Source organism: Bombina bombina, chromosome 2 (assembly GCF_027579735.1).
Source record: "Bombina bombina isolate aBomBom1 chromosome 2, aBomBom1.pri, whole genome shotgun sequence".
Lineage (NCBI taxonomy): Eukaryota > Metazoa > Chordata > Amphibia > Anura > Bombinatoridae > Bombina > Bombina bombina.
In genome coordinates, this window is record NC_069500.1 from 604,358,671 (window position 1) to 604,377,878 (window position 19,208).

Here is a 19,208-nt window from a genome sequence, read left to right on the forward strand (position 1 = left end):
CTATTTTAATAAATGTGCTGCTTCTCATTGCTTTTCAATAGCAGTCACATGACTGGAAAAAAAGGTTGTTATTCTGAAACAGTGTAAATGGAACTGTTGTAAAACGAGGGCCATCTGTATAAGTAAAATACATATATTTAAAATTTTATATTAATACATAAAGCACCGAACCATAGCTGAGTGTGTCTTCAAATAATGATACATACTTACCGAAAGACACCCATCCACATAAAGTAGATAGCCAAACCAGTACTGAAACAGTTATCAGCAGAGGTAATGGTATATAAGAGTATATCGTTGATCAGAAAAGGGAGGTAGGAGATGAATCCCTACGACCGATAACAGAGATCCCTTGAAAAGATTTCCCATGAGAGAAACCATAAAATCAATAGGTGATACTCTCTTCACATCCCTCTGACAAACACTGTACTCTAAGAGGAAATGGGCTTCAGAATGCTTAGAAGCGCTTATCACAGAAGAAATCATAAAAATCAAGCGCAAACTTACTTCACCACCTCCATAGGAGGCAAAGTTTGTAAAACTGAATTGTGGGTGTGGTGAGGGGTGTATTTCTAGGCTTTATAGGTAGGATTGTATATCCCATACGTCACTAGCTCATGGACTCTTGACAATTACATGAAAGAAATGGCTTGTCACAACCGGGGAAAGCTGGAGCGGCTGTCAAGTTTAAAAGGTATTTTCTCACAACACAAGTGAAATGTAAATTTTGATGAATTAAAGTGCCCCTGTTTTTAAATAATGTTTAAAAACCGGACACTTTAGCATCAAAATTTACATTCACTTTAAGGAGACAGAAAACACCTTGTAATTACAAGATGGTTCTGTTGTGTTGCTGTAAAATAACATATTAGCCAAGTCTACATGGTTTTAAAACACATTAACACCCTTTTTACAACAAATATTTATCAATAACTAAACTCCACCCGCAGGCTTTAGTCTGCAGACAGCAAGGCTAGCCACGGTTATAAAATCAGTATAAAATGCATTTATTTGCAGTCATCTGAGAAAGCCACTTATGATAGTTATGAAGCAGAGCTAGTCATGAGAAGTCTGCAGGGTGCATGTTAAGTTCTGAAAACTAAAAAATCCTCAGATTTTCAAAACTAAAAATTACATGAAAAGGGGGCAAAATAAAAATGATGAAAGAATTATTGCAGTTATTTTATTACGTATAACTAAAAAATGTATTTTAAAAATCTCAAGCTGTTTACTATCCCTTTTAACAGTCATTGTCACCTTAAATCCGGATGATAAACTTTCTCTAAATTTAGCCTAATTAAGTTAATTTTATTTACAATATGTTAGTGGGAAGACAACGTCCAACTGCTGAAGAGTGACTTAAATGATGAGGCAAGGTCTGAATTAGATAAGAAATGAGCAGTGATTGCTAATAAGTTCAGAGGTACAGACTGTAAGGGCACCATACATTTATACAATCACTTACATTTTTAACATATTTGTATTTATACTATTGTTTTAATTTTTAACATCTTACTGGAACATAGATGTTTGTTCAAAATATTTTTAAAGGTATACTATATGATTTTATAGAGTGGTAGAGCTGCTTAATAGTAATCAAATAATATATGGTGTTTAAGCTATTTAATAATGACCATAAAAAATAGCAGTCTCTCTCCAGCACTTTTTAAGATTCTGTGATATATATATTTTATCCAGATGGGTATGAATGTTGAGGGTTTTTCTCCAGCTGGAATTGTTCAAACAAAACAATTATGGCACTTAAAGGGATATAAAAAAAACCTGAAATGTGCATGGGGGAAGCATGTTTGCAATATACTACCACTAGCAATAGTGCTTCTATTTAAAACAAATACTGTTTTCAGTGGCATACGCACTTATACTGTAAGTGCTCCATGCACCAGCATTTGAACAACACACCCCTTCAAAAGCAGTGGTTTGTACGACACAAATAAAGTATTCACTGATGCATTACACCCCAGTGATAGCTCTCTGAGGAGGCATTGTGTTTGAATCCTGATGATCAAGTCACATGTAGCATATGTGCGTATGTTGCTAAAACATAGTATAAAAGTGTTTTTGCAAATGAAAGCGGTTTGCAAAAATGCATCTATTTACAATTGAAATGCAATCATGCACATTTCATTTTTGACCTTTTTATTCCATTAATGGATAAAAGGTTTAAGGTCTGTACTTGTTAGGTGATGCACACACACAACAATGGTCCAAAGCAATGCACAATGCGTTCTATATATATACACCTTACCAAACTGAGTAGAAGCGGAAAAATTAGAAATCACCATTAAATTATAAAAAAAAACAAAAAACATTTTGTGTTGTACGGACTATATTTTGTTCTTACTGCACTGTGTATGGTGAATGTTTATCTGTACCTGAGAAGTACAGCTCTCTATGAAGAATATTTTTAACCAATAGTGCAGCCTCCATAAAGCCCACAAAGTGTAACTTGCTTCTACTATTACAGTGAAGAGATGCTTTGTAGTACCAGCACAAGGATAACCTGGCACCAAATTCCATCCAGTTCTCATGGGCCTCTTTAGTATGGTGCTACTCGTCTTACTAACTGGGGGCAAAATATCTGCAAAATGATTGGCTCAGGGCTTTACAAACCCAGGAACCCACCAATCAGACATTTAAATACTGGCATTTACACTTTTGCATTATTCTGCATATTCATTATATAAACGCCCTTCTCTGGATTCAAATTGATATGCAACACATTTATAAAGCCCCGAATAAAAATATGTATGGTTTTAAATAAGTATGTTTGTAGGACATTGCATAGATGACTAGTTTATAAAAAGACATAAAACATTTATAGGAGACAATTAAAACAAAATTATTATAAAACACTGGCTATCTAACTTCTTGCTACAAAAGGACACTATTTTAGAATATTGATCTAAGCTGTATAAAAGGGAAAAAAAAAAACTTACTGTAGTAAACCATCTGCAGGACCTCCCATGAGCACATCTGAGATCACAATAGAATTATCCCCATTTTTAAAATGTGGATTGTCTTTTCCTCCAGAAACTGCAATCCCAAATCCTTTTTTATGATCCTAAAACAAGAAAATAGAGAAAGTTATGCAAATACTAATTTAATATCTTTACTAATTAATGTTAAATTCTCACACTTTTGGTCTATAGCCGAGAGGACTTCACATATAAAACTTATGGAGCTGCTTTTTTTCCCTTCCTTTTAAATTATTAATGTAACCCAGTGTATGTTATTAAAATTAGCAAACATCCTTAATTAGAACGGATAGATGAAAGCGTTGCATGGTTTAATTCTAACATTAGCTACTACTTTCATTATTTTGCTAAAAAAACAATAAAATGGTTATTTTGACTCAAGATCTGTCACAGAAGCTCATGTTTTAGGTAGTTTTTATAATGTGAGCACTGTTGCACAATAGCAATGTTATTGAAATACTCTGACGTGGGGGGTGTCTGGGCAGCGACTGAACAGGTCGCAATATCAGCGGCTGCTGATGTGAACCTCTTAATACGCCAATTGTCTTTAGAGGACTACAGCATTGAAAATACTTACTACAGATTCATCAAATGATACTAATCTGTTAAATAACAAGTTTGGTGTCTTTATGACAACAGGGCCCTGATCCCGACAGTCGAGGCCTAAGGTAATGGCCTTGCTGAAAGATCTCAGCGCCCTCACCGGTAGCTCGGGCATGGCAGTCATTCTGGGACTGTTGCTAACTTTCTTGCTAGTGCGACGACCCATCCTGAGGGATGTTTATTCCTTTGCTACTATTCGAATATCATGGAGTCACTTGAGAAACGGGAGACAGATTATGCAGGTTCTAAAAGACCATTTTCTAATACTTGAGCAATGACTATGTACCTTATTCTATAAGATGGTTGAGCCAACAGACTAAAAAGACTGCTAGATGAGGACTGGCAAACATTTTTATGCTTTATATGCTCCGATCCTGCAAAATTTGGTTGCTGCTTGTGGGGCGTAAGCAACTTAGATTCTTTGAAGGGAGCTTGGGATACTTTCCCTCAGTTTGGAGCTCAGATGCCTACAAAAGTGCATCCCTATGCCTGAACTGCTCTCGAGAGGGAGAATGTGCAGCAAGCAACATTGCGAGAGGCATCTCTCCACCTACCGATCACAGGGGTAATGCAGTAAGAGTTAACCGATCACAATGCAGTCAAACAGATCCGAGCCGATAAAGAGCTCACCATCTACACCCTAGAATTGAGCGCTCTGGGAAATCTACTTTGCCAACTTGCTTCAATAAGATCCAGCTCCTTATCTGCGAAACTCAACTAGCTGACTTAATGGCTTTTCCTAAGCATACTGCTGCATCAGAAGGGCATGTGTCAGAGATTTATGGTGACTGCTCCAGAAACTGATCCACTATCCTGGCCTTATTTGATCACATTGTCTATTTAAATGCTAAAGGCTAGCTGTGGGATTGTTAAATGAATGCCTGTACCGTTGTGAGCATTAATTCAGGTGCCCCCTCATACATATAAAACAACGCTGGTATATTTAGCCTGGATGCTATGGGACCCTGGCAGATGCTGTGTCTTGGATTGGTGCAAGTGGGGTGACCGGATAATAGATATACCTGCCATGGGCACTAATTATATAGTTCTGCTGGAGATTCCATTGCTAGCGGTCACAAGTATCTTTTAAAGAGCAAAGTTTATAGCTAACAACCCAGCTTTAATATCTTAGTGGGTGAAATAGAGTTTACATTACTATGCAGAATCAGTTTGCCATTTAATGTCATGGCATATCACATTCCTTAGAGTGATTATGCCATACAGCTGGGTTCATATATATTCCCAAGCTAGCCTACATTGGCATATATCTGGAATTGGCCAGCAATATTTTGAACAAGAAAATATCTTCTGAGAGGGTCGTCACTTAAGTCAAACTGAGATTTTTATTTCTGATGTATGTGTGCTTATATGCTGGGTCTTACAATATTCCATACTCAGTTGCTATGAAGTGGCTTTTTATATTTTTATTACGTTCAGTTTTATATAAAAGATATGATAGTTGGTCCAGTAAGTAATTATTTATCTGCAGTTTATATGGGACACAGTGACTGGAGGGCTTATAGAACTAAAGGTTTGTGCCATGCACCGGCTAATCCTTTGTGTGTTCAAGCATTTTAGCTACATGGTAGTTCCCTTAAATAACTAGAATGTATTCATTAAATATATGTACAATTTGCAAGACTGTTTATATACAATACACCGTCATGCTGCTAGCTGACGGGACGGCAACATCTCTTACTTTGACTTTAGATTGCAGCATTCTACTTAAATTTCATTATCAGTTCTGATACTTGAATGCAAAAAGATTGGTTGAGCAAGCACTGATTTACCTTGCCATAAAATTTTTATTAAATGGTGGTATCTTTTATTGTTTGGTATCAGTAATATTGGCTAGAAATGATGTTTGGTGTTACCCTATAACATAAATAACATTTAGATAGTACCTCTTACTAGATATAAATATTGTTCAGTGTAAATGGCTTACCACTAATATACCTCAGCTCTTCCATTAATATTGAGCCGCTGAAGGCTTCATCTGGCTAAGCACCAAGGCCATAGTAACTTTTTTATTGTAGTAGCTTCTGAGATTATATTCATAACACTGTAGGGTAACTATTTCAGAGATTATCTTCTATTTGAGATACTCTGAGTTGTCTTTTTTGAGCTCTACGTACTCCAATGTTATAGCTGTAACATGTTGTCCCTTGTGAGATGTGTATTTAATTCATAAGTGTTTAAAAGGGACATAAAACAAGTTGGGATAGAGACAAAATATAATAAAAATATGTACTTTAAATTACTTTACCTGCAAATGTATACTGCAGTGCCTCGCCATTAACCCTTTCTTTTTAGTTTCTGAATTGTAAAGCTCTAACTCCCCCCACACATTTCCTACTATGGCTGTATCTATATTGTTGTTTTGGTAGAATACAAAAGTGCATAGATATCTGCTGGAGCATGCCTAGAAGCTGTGAACTCAGTTGAAATACAATGCCTGTGTCTAAACAGTGATAAGGGTGGAGTAGACTGCCCCAGACAGCATGGCTTTGTAATTTTGCTTATTTTTGAAGATTTTAAAATACTTGCCTGCAATTTTTAAACATTTTTTTATGCAAACATTTTTTTTTACTTAAGTATCCCTTTAAGGATATGCACAGATCAACAGGTTGTGGTAAGTTCTCTTATTTACAACTATCTTTCTATGCATAAATATTTTATAAATATGGTTTTATTTTCATATGCCACCCTTTGTATCATCTATAATCACCTTATATTTTGACAGAAATAGGCATTTATTTCAGAAGAAAAAGGTCCATAAGTGGCCTTCAGTATTATTATTTATACCTCCTTAAGTTTATGTTATGTGAAAAAGATCCAAGAGTGGCCTTATCTTATTCCAGGAGGCATAATTGTTTTTTGGTTTGTTTTTTAATTAATTTATTTCTATACAAAGTCTAGTCTAATGTTTTTTCTCACTTTGTACCTAAGATAACATTGTACTGACTAACTTTATAACGTCTTGTAATCGAAATATTCTTGCGTATTGTAAGATATGCGGGCTGTTTTGGGTCGATAACCCTCAATTTAAGTAAACAACCAACAGGGCAGTAGTGTGCCGAAAATCTTTAGTTGCTTGAAGGTAAAATTTAAGAGCATGCACAACATCCAAGGGAAGGGCTAGGACAAAAAGGAGGAACAACAATTTCCTGATTAATATTGCGATCTGACACTATCTTAGGGAGAACCCCAGCTTAGTACCAAGGACCGCCTTATCAGCATGAAAAATATGGTAAGGGGAATAACACTGCAGAGCCGAAAGTTCAGAAACTCTGCGAGCAAGAGAAATAGCAAGAAGAAACAAAACCTTCCAAGATAGTAATTTAATATTAACAGAATGCATTGGCTCAAACTGAGCCTGCTGCAAAACTCTAAGAACAAGGTTAAGACTCCAAGGAGGAACAACAGATTTAAAACACAGGCCTGATTCTGACCAAGGCCTGAACAAAATACTGAACATCTGGCATAACTGCCAGACGTTTATGCAGAAGAGTAGACAGAGCAGAAATCTGACCCTGACTGACAAACCCATCTCCAGGCCCTCCTGAAGAAAAGCCAAAATTTGAGTGACCCATACTTTGTTCCAAGAAAAACCTTTTGAATCACACCAATGAAGGTATTTACACCATACTCTATGGTAAATTCTGCGAGTAACCGGTTTACGAGCCTGAAGCATAGTATCTATGACTTTCTCAGAGAAGCCACGTCTAGCCAAACTTAGATGTTCAATCTCCAAGCAGTCAGCTTCAGAGAAACAAGATTTAAATGAAGAAAGGGACCCTGAAGTAGAAGGACCTTCCTGAAAGGTAACCTCTATGGCGGAAGAGATGATATCCGCAAACCAGATCCTGCAAGGCCATGCAGGAGCTATTAAAATCACAGAAGCTCTTTCCTGTTTGATGCAAGCAATTACTTGTGGAAGCAACGCAAACGGAGGAAACAGGTATGCTAGATTAAAGCTCCAAGGAACCGCTAGAGCATCTACCAGAATGGCTTGAGGATCTCTTTACCTTAAACCATACTTTGGAAGCTTGGCATTTTGACAAGACGCCATCAGATCCAACTCTGGAACCACCCTTCTTAGAGTTATCATTGTGAAAACCTCTGGGTGGAGAGCCCATTCTCCGGGATGAAAAGTCTGCCTGCTTAGAAAATCCACCCCTGGTATGTGGATGGCAGAGAGATGGCAATCATGAAACTTTGCCCACTGGAGAATGCGAGACACCAACTTCATTGCCAAGGAACTCTGAGTTCCTTCCTGGTGAGTGATGTAGGCCACTGAGGTAATGTTGTCCGACTGAACTCTTATAAATCGGACCAAAGCTAATTGAGGCCAAGCTATCAAAGGATAGAAAATTGCTCTCAACTCCAAGAAGTTTATTGGAAGAGACGACTCCTATTGAGTCCACAGACCCTGTGTCTTTAAGAAACCCCAAACTTCTCCCCAACCTAACAGGCTTGCGTCTGTGGTCACTATCACCCAGGAAGGCCTCAGGAAGCATGTGCCCTGAGACAGATGGTCCTGTGAAACCTACCATGAGAGAGAGACTCTTGTTGGGGAATCCAAATTTATCTTCTGCAAGAGATCTGAGTGGTCCCCATTCCATTGACTGAGCATGCATAGCTGCAGAGGTCTCAGATGGAACAGAGCAAAAAGGTATGATGTCCATGGAGGCAACCATCAGTCCAATCACCTCCATGCATTGAGCCACAGATGGACGAATAGCAGACTGGAGAGACAGGCAAGAAACATGAAGTTTGGATTTTCTGACATCCGTCAGAAAAATCTTCATGGACAGGAAATCTGATTGTTCCCAAGAAACACACCCTTGTATCTGGAACAAGGGAACTCTTTCCCAGATTCACTTTCCACCCATGGGAACGTAGAATAGACATCTCAGTATGAGATCTTGCTAGATGAAAAGATGGCGCTTGAACTAGAATGTCGTCTAGATAAGGCGCCAAAGCAATACCGTGGGACCTCACCACTGCCAGAAGAGCCCCCAGAACTTTTGTAAAAATTCTGGGAGCTGTAGCAAGGCCAAAAGGAAGGGCAAACAACTGGAAATATTTGTCCTGGAAGGCAAACCTTCTATACTGGCAATAATCCCTGTGAATAGGAACATGAACTGACCCTTTTGGACCAAAAGAAAGAATAAAACGGATAGTCTCCATCTTTAAGGATGGAACCCTAAGGAATCGATTGAGACACTTTAGGTCCAGAATGAGATGAAAAGTGCCCTCCTTCTTGGGATCTACAAATAGATTTGAATAGAATCCTAGACCCTGTTAATCTAGAGGAACTGGAACAATCACTCCCAGGGTTGATAGGTCCTTTACGGAGTTTAAGAAGGCCTCTCTCTTTATCTGGTTCGCAGTTAACCTTTACAGATGGAACCTGCCCCTGGCAGAACAAGATTTGAATCCTATTCTGTAACCATGGGATACTATATCTATGGCCCAAGGATCTGCAATATTGTGTATCCAAGCCTGCTGAAAAAAAAGAGAAAGCCTGCCCCCCACTTGATCCACTATAAGATCGGGGGCGGCCCCTTCATGTTGATTTAGAATCAATGGAAGGCTTTTTAGCTTGCTTCCCCCTATTCCAAGGCTGACTGGACCTCCAAGAAGAGTTGAATTGATCAGACTTGGAAGAGGAATACTTCTGTCCCTTAAAGTTATCCAAGGAATAAAAATTAGAATTCTGGCAACCCTTAGGTCTATTCTCTTAATTCTGAGGTAGGAAAGAACCCTTTCCACCTGTAATGTCAGAAATATTTTCTGCCTGACCTGGTTCTAACAAGGTTTTACCCTTATAAGGCAGAAATAAAAGATTGGACTTTGGCTTAAAATCTTGGTCTGCAGATGTTTACATCCAAGAGCTCTGCGAGTTAAAACAGTAAAACGAGAAATTTTAGCACCCAATCTAAGAACTTGCATGTTGGCATCACAAATAAAAGGTATTGGCTAGCTTTAGGGCCTTGATCATGTCTTGGATCTCCTCTATAGAAGATGTTGCACCCGCAACTGTAGCAATACTAGCAACCGGTTGCCACTGTAATCCCTGATGAATGTACATCTTCAAAAAAGCCTCAAGCTTCTTATCCATGGGATCCTTGAAAGAACAACTGTCTTCAATAGGAATAGTAGTTCTCTTAGCCAGAGTAGAGGTAGCTCCCTCTATCTTGGGCACTGTGTGCCACGAATCAGGAATAGCATTAGCAACAGGAAACATCTTTTTAAAAACAGGGGACGGGGAAAAAGGAATCCCTCGTTTATCCCATTCCTGAGTTATAATATCTGCCATACGGTCTGGAACTAGAAATACTTCCACAGATGAGGGTATATCATATACCCGATTAAGCTTACTAGACCTCTTTGGATTCTCTGTAACATATGCGTCGGATACTTCCAAAAGTAGCAAGAACCTCCTTCAAAAACTCGAAGGTGTTCTAACTTAAATCTGAAATAAATCTCCTCTGAATCTGCTGAATTGGTCACTACAGTATCAGAATCTGATCATTCCCCCTCAGAAGCCACTGAAGAATCATCCTCATCAGATAATTGATACAAACTGACTAACACAGCCTTAGCGGAGTCATCCTTATTAACATTAATATGTGTAGATTTCCTCTTATGCTTACCAGAAACCTTTTGGAAAAGCTGATAAAGCTGCAGAAACAGCAGGCGTAAGCTGCGCAGTGAAATCCCCAGGTAAAAAAATACCCCCAGGAGCTTGAGAGGAAACGTAGGGTACTGCATGTGAAGCTTGAGGGGGAAGCTGAGGCGTAGCTAGGATAACACTATCCTGAGAGACAGGAGGCTCAGGGAGAGACATCTTATCTTTAAACTTTAAAAGTTTTTAGACATGAAGAGCAAAACTTTACAGGAGGAATTATCTTAGCCTCCAAACACAATAAGCATTTTTCAAACGAATCAACTTCAGTATTAGTGGTCATAATTGGGTATCAGTTCGTAACAAAAAAAAAAAAAAATTAAATGCCAAATTAAGTTTATTTATATGAAGCAATAAAACATAAATAAGCGCCTAAAACCCTCAGATCCGCTGAGGTCTTACCCCTACAGAAGTTGCTATCCCACTAGCACAAAAAAACAGACACACCAGGTAGCAAAATACACCTCCTAGTTACCGGAACAGCACAAATCCACTTGCCACTGTAGATAGGAGGAAACTGCAGCCTCCACACTCCATAGAGAAGCCAAAAACCGGAAGTGCAGAGGAGCGGTCACGTAACGGCAATTAAAAAAAATTGCGCCAAACAAAAACGGCGCGAAAACTAACAGCAGCACAGCAAAAGAGATTGGGCCAATAAGCTGAGCTGAAAAAGCGATTGCAACAAGTAAAACAAACACCTGTCAAACACTTCATACACTCTCCATTTCTAAGCCCCAATAAAAAATGATGCCTATTTTCACATAAAAGCAGTGCCCCTAAAACAAATTCAAATACTTTCCACAAGGATTTAACCCCAATAGTGCTGGTACTTTCAAACCTAGAAGGGAAAGCACTTACCTGTGGATCCTGCTCTGTCAGACAGGAGCCGTTTTCTGAGGTGTGGCAGCTTCACCATTTCTACCAGGGACCTGTAGAAAAGAAAGAACAGAGTAACCAATAGGGGTAATAGTAGGGGTAGCAATAATGTTAGAAGCTTAAGCAAAGACCACTTCACCGTCTTCTAACTGCTAATAGCCACCATTACTCTTACTAAAGAGATTGACATAGACACAGCATAGCCCCAATCCTTGCTTGCAGGGAAAAGTACCCATTAAAAGGATTAAAATCTTCAGACACCATCTTCGCCATCCTCCCCTGATCAAAACAAAGAGAATGACTGGGGGTTATGGTTAAGGAAAGTGATACTTAACAGCTCTGCTGGGGTGCTCTTTGCCTCCTCCTGCTGGCCAGGAGTAAATATCCCACTAGTAATTAGAATGTTTTGTGGACTCTGCATGCCATAGGAAAGAAATTATTTTTTGCTAGTAGCATTGTCAAATTGAATTGTAATCTTCTAGTTCAGGGCTCGACAAACCCAGGAGCCCCAGGCACCAACTCTTGGTTATTCTTCATATATTTGTAAAAAATACCACTGTCTGGCTTCTTAATATTCTTAAAGGGACAGTCAACACCAGAATTTTTGTTGTTTAAAAAGAAAGATAATCCCTTTATTACCCATTCCCCAGTTTTGCATAACCAACACAGTTATAATAATACACGTTTTACCTCTGTAATTATCTTGTATCTAAGCCTCTGCTGACTGCCCCCTTATTTCAGTTCTTTTGACAGACATGCAGTTTAGCCAATCAGTGCTCACTCCTAGGTCACTTTACGTGCATGAGCTCAATATTATCTATATGAAACATGTGAACTAATGCCCTCTAGTGGTCAAAATGTATTCAGATTAGAGGCAGTCTTCAAGGTCAAAGAAATTAGCATATGAACCTCCTAGGTTTAGCTTTCAACTAAGAATACCAAGAGAACAAAGCTAAATTGGTGATAAAAGTAAATTGGAAAGTTGTTTAAAATTACATGCCCTATTTAAATCATGAAAGTTTTTTTGACTTGATTGTCCCTTTAATGGCTTAAATGAACAGATCTATCGACCCCTTTTAATATAGTTAGTAGTATATAAGCTAAATTGATATGCTATTTACCATACTATATACAGTATATATCTATTATACCAATAATGTATTTCCCAATAAAGACTGGTTCGGAATTTTTTTTTTATTTTTTTTTAAACATCAAAAAAAACAAAAAAACTTTTCAGGCTTAAAAAGGGACAGTCAACACCAAAAGTGATATTGTTTAAAAATATAGATAATGCCTTTACTGCCCATTCCCCAGCTTTGCACAACCAATATTGTTATATCAATATACTTTTAAACCACTGCATTTCTGCCTGTTTCTAAAACCACTACAGACAGCCTATTATCACATGCTTTTTTATTAGCTTTTCACAACAGGAGACTGCTATTCCATGTGGGCCATATAGATAACATTGTACTCACGCCCCTGAAGTTGTGCACAACACAGCACTAATTGGCTAAAATGCAAGTCAATAGATGATAAATAAAAAATAATGTGATCAGGGGGCAGTTTGCAGAGGCTTAGATACAAGATAATCACAGAGATAAAAGTATATTGATATAACCGTGTTGGTTGTGCAAAACTGGGAAATGGTTAATAAAAGGTATTATTTATCTTTTTAAACAATAACATTTTTAGAGTTGACTGTCCCTTTAAATGGAAGCCTGTAGAGATTGCCCTTTAACAGAATGTTTTAATATTTTGTATAAAGCAGTCATTTGAAATAAACTAAATGGTAAAGAAGCAGCTATTTAAACGAGGTAATACTTCCCAGCAGGTAAAATGTATAATTGGGAACACATTACGGGGAAGAAATGTTCTCTGCGGGAACCAAGCGGTTATTCTACTGTGAATTTAACCCTTTTGTGGGGTTAAACACACAGTAATGCAGGGTTGGTAGTTGAACAATTGCATTAGAGTATGTTTTAATATAAAATGTCTCCTTGTATCTCTACTTACAAATATAGGGTTGTTCATGATTTTGCCAACAGTAATTCTGTTCAATCTTAAAGCTAATTGGCTCTGTCCCGTTCTACTACTTTGATTCTTTTTTCTATCATTCTGATTATTAGCAGTGCACATTCATTGAGGAACAAAGTCAAGAATAAACTTTTGTAAATCAGACAACCTATACAATTTTAAAGATTTTTTTTCTATTTACTTATTATCAACTATGCTTTGTTCTCTTATTATGCTTTATTAAAGAGTAGACTCAGGTGCAGAAATGCACTACTGGGAGCTACCAGAACACATATGATGAGCAAATGACAAGAGGCATAATATATGTGCAGCCACCAATAATCAGCTAGCTCCCTGCAGTCTATAGCTTCTCCTGAGCCGATTTGTCAATAAAGGATACCAAGAGAACAAAGCAAATTTGATAAAAGAAGTAAACTGTATCTTTAATTTAAAGGGACAGTCAACACTAAAATTGTTATTGTTTAAAGAGATAGACAACGCCTTTACTACCCATACTACCCATTCCCCAGCTTTGCACAACCAACAATGTTATATTAATATACTTTAAAACATGTAAACCTCTAAATTTCTGCCTGTTTTAAGCCACTATAGACAGCCTCTTATCACATACCTTTTTATTTGCTTTTCACAATAGGAGACTGCTAGTTCATGTGTGCCACATAGATAAAAATTGTGCTCATGCCCGTTGAGTTATTTAAGAGTCAGCACAACACAGCTCTAACTGGGTAAAATGCAAGTCAATAGATAGTTACAGTCATGTGATCAGGTGGCTGTCAGAAGATGCTGAGATAAAAAGTAATCACAGAGGTAAAAGGTTTATTAATATAACTGTGTTGGTTATTCAAAACTGGGGAATGGGTAATAAAGGGATTATTTATCTTTTTAAACAATAGAAATTCTATTGTAGACTGTCCCTTTAATGGATTTTTTAAATAAATAAAAAATAGAAAAACAGGGAAACTGAAATTCCAAAATAAGCACAGCCTAAACTGTTACATTGCTACATAATAATCTGCCAGCTACTCTTAGAAAATAATATCAAAGCAGGTAAAAAATATTTAAAGAATATTTTATATACTGCTTCAAACATTTGAAACATTCTGGGTGTCTTCAAACAAACATCTATATAAAAAAAACAAAATGTTAGTTTGTTTTCTAGGTCAGTTTATAAGATACAATTTCTTCAGAGGGACAGGACACTAAACTAAAATGCACATTAAAGCATTTCTGTTTAAACAGAAGGTTGTCTGCATGGCACATGTGTTAGCAAAAAATACTTCTAGCAAAGAATCACTGTTTCATTAAAAGCTTGCGCTGTACATGGTGCATATGTACATATGCTTTGTCCAACTGGTTTCAAACATTTTCTCTATAACTGTTGAGAACTCCATCATTACCCCTACCCCGCATGCCTGATGTCTTGGGGTCACACTTGACTCAGATCTTTTTTTCACTCCTCACATTCAGTCCTTGGCTAAAGCCTGCCGCTTCCACCTTAAAAACATCTCTAAAATTAGATATTTCCTTACACAAGATACAAATAAGATTTTAATCCACTCTCTCATCCTTTCCCGCCTCAACTACTGCAACTACGTCCTCTCTTGTCTCCCTAGCTGCCGCCTAGCTCCTTTGCAATACATAATGAATGCCTCTGCCAGGCTCATCTTCCTTGCATGTCGCTCTTCATCTGCTGCACCTCTCTGCCAATCCCTTCACTCGCTTCCTCTTGCCTCCAGAATTAAACACAAAATTCTCACTCTGACATACAAAGTCCTCAACTGCACTGCTCCCCTCTATATCTCAGACCTAGTCTCCATATACTCTCCCTCCTGTCCCCTTCGCTCTGCTCACGATCCCCTACTCTCCTTATATTCCCGTTTACAGGAAGTCTCCAGACTGGCTCGCCTCTTGTGGAACTCTCTGCCTCGACCCACAAGACTTTCCCCTAGTTTTGTAAGCATCAAGCGCTCCCTAAAGACTCTACTATTCAGGGATGCATACAACATACACTAACCTTTGCCAACTCCATTTCTATCCCCTTGAGCCCCTTAGCATGTAAGCCTATGAGTCCAGCTGTTTGTAGATCACCTTCATAAAAAAACTACAACAGTGCAACTTTCGTCAGGGTCCTCTATCCATTTGATCCCTATAGATGTTACCTTGTATACCGCCTATGTTTATAGCGCTGCAGAATCTGTTGGCACTCTACAAATACCGGATATTATTATTATGAAGTTTGATTATTCCCTATCCTGCCCCCCTCCATAAAATGTCTTTCTTTTCCCCTCAAGGTGATATTTCTCATCTCTTATCCAATCTGCTTTGCAGCCATACGGTACCAAAAAACAAACAAACAAAAATATGGCTAAGAGAGATCAGAGCACATGAGCAGCTCTGCATTGCCTTGTGTGTTTTTTTTCCCCTGTGTCGTAGAGTTGCAAAGCGGATTGGATAAGAGAGAGGTGAATATGTCACCTTGGGGGAAAAAAAAAAAAAGGGGAATAATCAAAACTTAGGACAATTAAAAAAAAAAAAAAAAAAAAAAAAGAAATTTATGCTTACCTGATAAATTTCTTTTACGATATGACGAGTCCACGGAATTCATCCTTACTTATGGGATATCCCCTCCTGGTCAGCAGGAGGAGGCAAAGAGAACCATAGCAGAGCTGTATATATAGCTCCTCCCTTCCCTCCCACTCCAGTCATTCGACCGAAGTTAGGAAAAGCCAAGGTGCAGAGGTGACTAAAGTTTAACAAAAATAAAGACCTTTCTTAGAAAATGACAGGGTGGGCCGTGGACTCGTCATATCGTAAAATAAATAAATTTATCAGGTAAGCATAAATTTCCTTTTCTTTACAAGATATGACGAGTCCACAGATTTCATCCTTACTTATGGGATACAATACCAAAGCTATAGGACACAGATGAAAGGGAGGGACAAAACAGGAACCTAAACGGAAGGCACCACTGCTTGAAGAACCTTTCTCCCAAAAACAGCCTCAGACAAGGCAAAAGTATCAAATTTGGAAAAAGTGTGAAGAGACGACCAAGTTGCAGCCTTGCAAATCTGTTCAACAGAAGCATCATTTTTAAATGCCCATGAGGAAGCCACAACCCTAGTAGAATGAGTCGTAATTCTTTCAGGAGGCTGCTGTCCAGCAGTCTCATATGCAAAACGGATGATACTCTTCAGCCAAAAAGAAAGAAAGAGAGGTAGCCGTAGCTTTCTGGCCCCTACGTTTTCCAGAAAAAACAACAAATAATGAAGATGATTGACGAAATTCTTTAGTCGCCTATAAGTAGAACTTCAGGGCACGGACCACGTCCAAGTTATGTAACACACGCTCCTTCTTAGAGGAAGGATTGGGACATAATTAAGGAACAAGAATTTCCTGATTAATTTTTTTGTTGGAAACAACCTTAGGAAGAAAACCAGGTTTGGTACGCAACACTACCTTATCGGAATGAAAAATAAGGTAAGGAGAATCACATTGTAGAGCCGAAAGCTCAGAAACTCTGCGAGCAGAAGAAATAGCAACCAAAAATAAAACTTTCCAAGATAACAATTTAATATCTATGGAATTCATAGGTTCAAACGGAACCCCTTGAAGAACCTTAAGAACTAAATTCAAACTCCAAGGAGGAGCAATAGGTGTAAACACAGGCCTGATTCTAGTCAAAGCCTGACAAAAAGATTGAACATCCAGAATATCTGCCAGAGATTTGTGTAACAAAATAGATAAAGCAGAAATCTGTCCCTTTAAGGAACTTTCAGATAACCCTTTCTCCAATCTTTCTTGGAGAAAAGATAAAATCCTAGGAATCCTAATCTTACTCCATGAGTAGCCCTTGGATTCGCACCAATAAAGATATTTACGTCATATCTTATGGTAAAATGCTGTTCTGACTAATAATGGTGTAAATGTGTATCAGGTTCCCTGTGTGTCTGATAATGTTCTCACCATACATAGGCTGTGTTGAAATTAAAAGATAAATGATGGGGAGGCGGCCATGATAGGTCGCACAACACTACTCTGCTCCAGTCTTCTAAACAAATTTGCTTGCTATTAGACTCCAGACAGCACATCTATCTGCCACATAGCAAGAATTTTGAAAGTTTAAAGATCCTACACCAGATGAGCCTAGTGATGTTGAGATTAACAAGACTTGGAGCACCCAGAGCAAATTGGTAAGGTTGAGGCCTTTCGCTCACCCCCCGGCGAGGCACACTTGGGCCTTGTCGTTAGGCAGCATACCATGCTGAATTCAAAGTGCCAAGAGAGCGCTAGCACAGACATATTATAAAACATAGGTAGCGGATCTATCAATAGAAGTGACACGCTGCAATTATACCGCAAACTGATGTTTTTTCTATTGTTCATTTTACTCTGGAGCCTGTCTACATAACTAAGTCAGATGGAAATGGCGGCAGTTAACCATTTCATGGCCGATCTAAGCAGACTCTTGGGTACTTACCAAGTCAAATTCACAGAGGATCTACGGGCTGCATTTACCTTACCAGTGATGAACAGAATTGAAGGCATTGCTCTATCAGCTCCTACAACTGTGACAAAGGGGGGTTGCACCGCTTCGGGGCCCCGGCGGCAGCTGCCTGCCCTTTCGAGCAGCGATCGGGCACAAGAACAAGGAGACCTGCATTTGCCGCAGTTGACTGCTTCCCCTGTGTTTGCTGTTCTAGCAAGGGACGATGCGGCGGGCGAGCGCTGTTTGGAGGTCAGTGCTGGTCACGGCTTGCTGGATGGCGATTGCCCGTCGTCAAATAACAGTGTGACCGGCTTTCACAACCGAATGCCCATTTCTACAACTCTGGAAACTGCGTCTCCACAAGTACAGTTCCGTGAACCGCTCTCTAACCTTAAAGCTTCAAGTGCCGTTTTGGAACTCAGATCACTAACCTCTATTACCCAAAGGAGTCACCCATTACCTTGGTTTGCCTATGTACTGTCCTCACATTATCTACGTATAGGGCTTAGCATCCCAAAAGCAGCTGCCGGGAGTCAGCTATCATGGAGATTTGGGATCGGTTGAATCACATTAAAATGACCTCATCATCTAAATAGATAGATGTGTTTGAACTACAGATGTATACCTTCGGTTGATCATTATAAATACTGGACTCTATGATGGTTGCTTGCCTGATGATCTAGTCTAGTTTTGAGTATCTATATATTTCTGTGTTTGATGTTTCACTTTAACTCTCTTTCTATTTGATTAAGGATTAACCCTAAATAAGTGACTATAGCTTCTCTGTTCCCAACAATTAGCTATCCTGTTGAATATAGTTACTCATAAGCTCATCAGCCTCTATTTAAGTTTAGTTAACACACAGGTTTTGACCTTTGCCTATTTAAGTGCATTTAATAGTATAACTGCAGGCTGTATCCACTTAAGGTTTTATTATATAAGTCTCAGCTTCACTAGACAATAGCCTTATTATTATGCACAGTTAAAACCTCTTTTTTTTATTTTGAGTTGGGTCATCATAGTCTGTTTTGCTCTTAATGTCCAGCTGATATGCAAAGTTATTCATATGTAAGTTTGATTTGTTCTAATTCACTGCAATAGGGTATAGTTTGAGGCATATTGCAATGACCTATTTTGTATCCAATGACGGGCCGATTTGTAAATCATTCCTAGCTGTAAACGGGATATACCCTAATACTTCCTATCTCCAGTAGAGGCTGGGTGTTTCACTGTATGAGGGGTGCAGTGACAACTTCAGCCTATATATCTTTTGGGGGCTTGCACAGGCACCAATATGTGCTTGGGTATATTTTGGGTCCTCATACTAACTAGTAATCATGTTTAATAGTTTGACCACAGTTTAACTATCCTCAGGCTATATATATCTATAACTTTATAAGCTACGCTACATATAAGATTTTTTTCTACTAAAATAGCCACCCTACCCAGGTACCTACTATTCCTGTCCAGACTTATACTGATACATAATTTTAGTAAGAAGTCAGAAAAGCTCAGT

At 38.5% G+C, this 19,208-nt stretch overlaps 1 protein-coding gene across 1 annotated transcript in view; it reads right to left on the reverse strand.

Moving 5' to 3' along the window:
- The window catches only part of LOC128649318 (tight junction protein ZO-2), a gene marked incomplete in the record, with an annotated part of 134,081 nt that overhangs the window by 63,367 nt on the left and 51,506 nt on the right, over nucleotides 1-19,208 (reverse strand). The window contains 1 exon segment of the mRNA XM_053702525.1: nucleotides 2,958-3,082. Within this exon segment, the coding sequence (XP_053558500.1) occupies nucleotides 2,958-3,082 (125 nt within the window).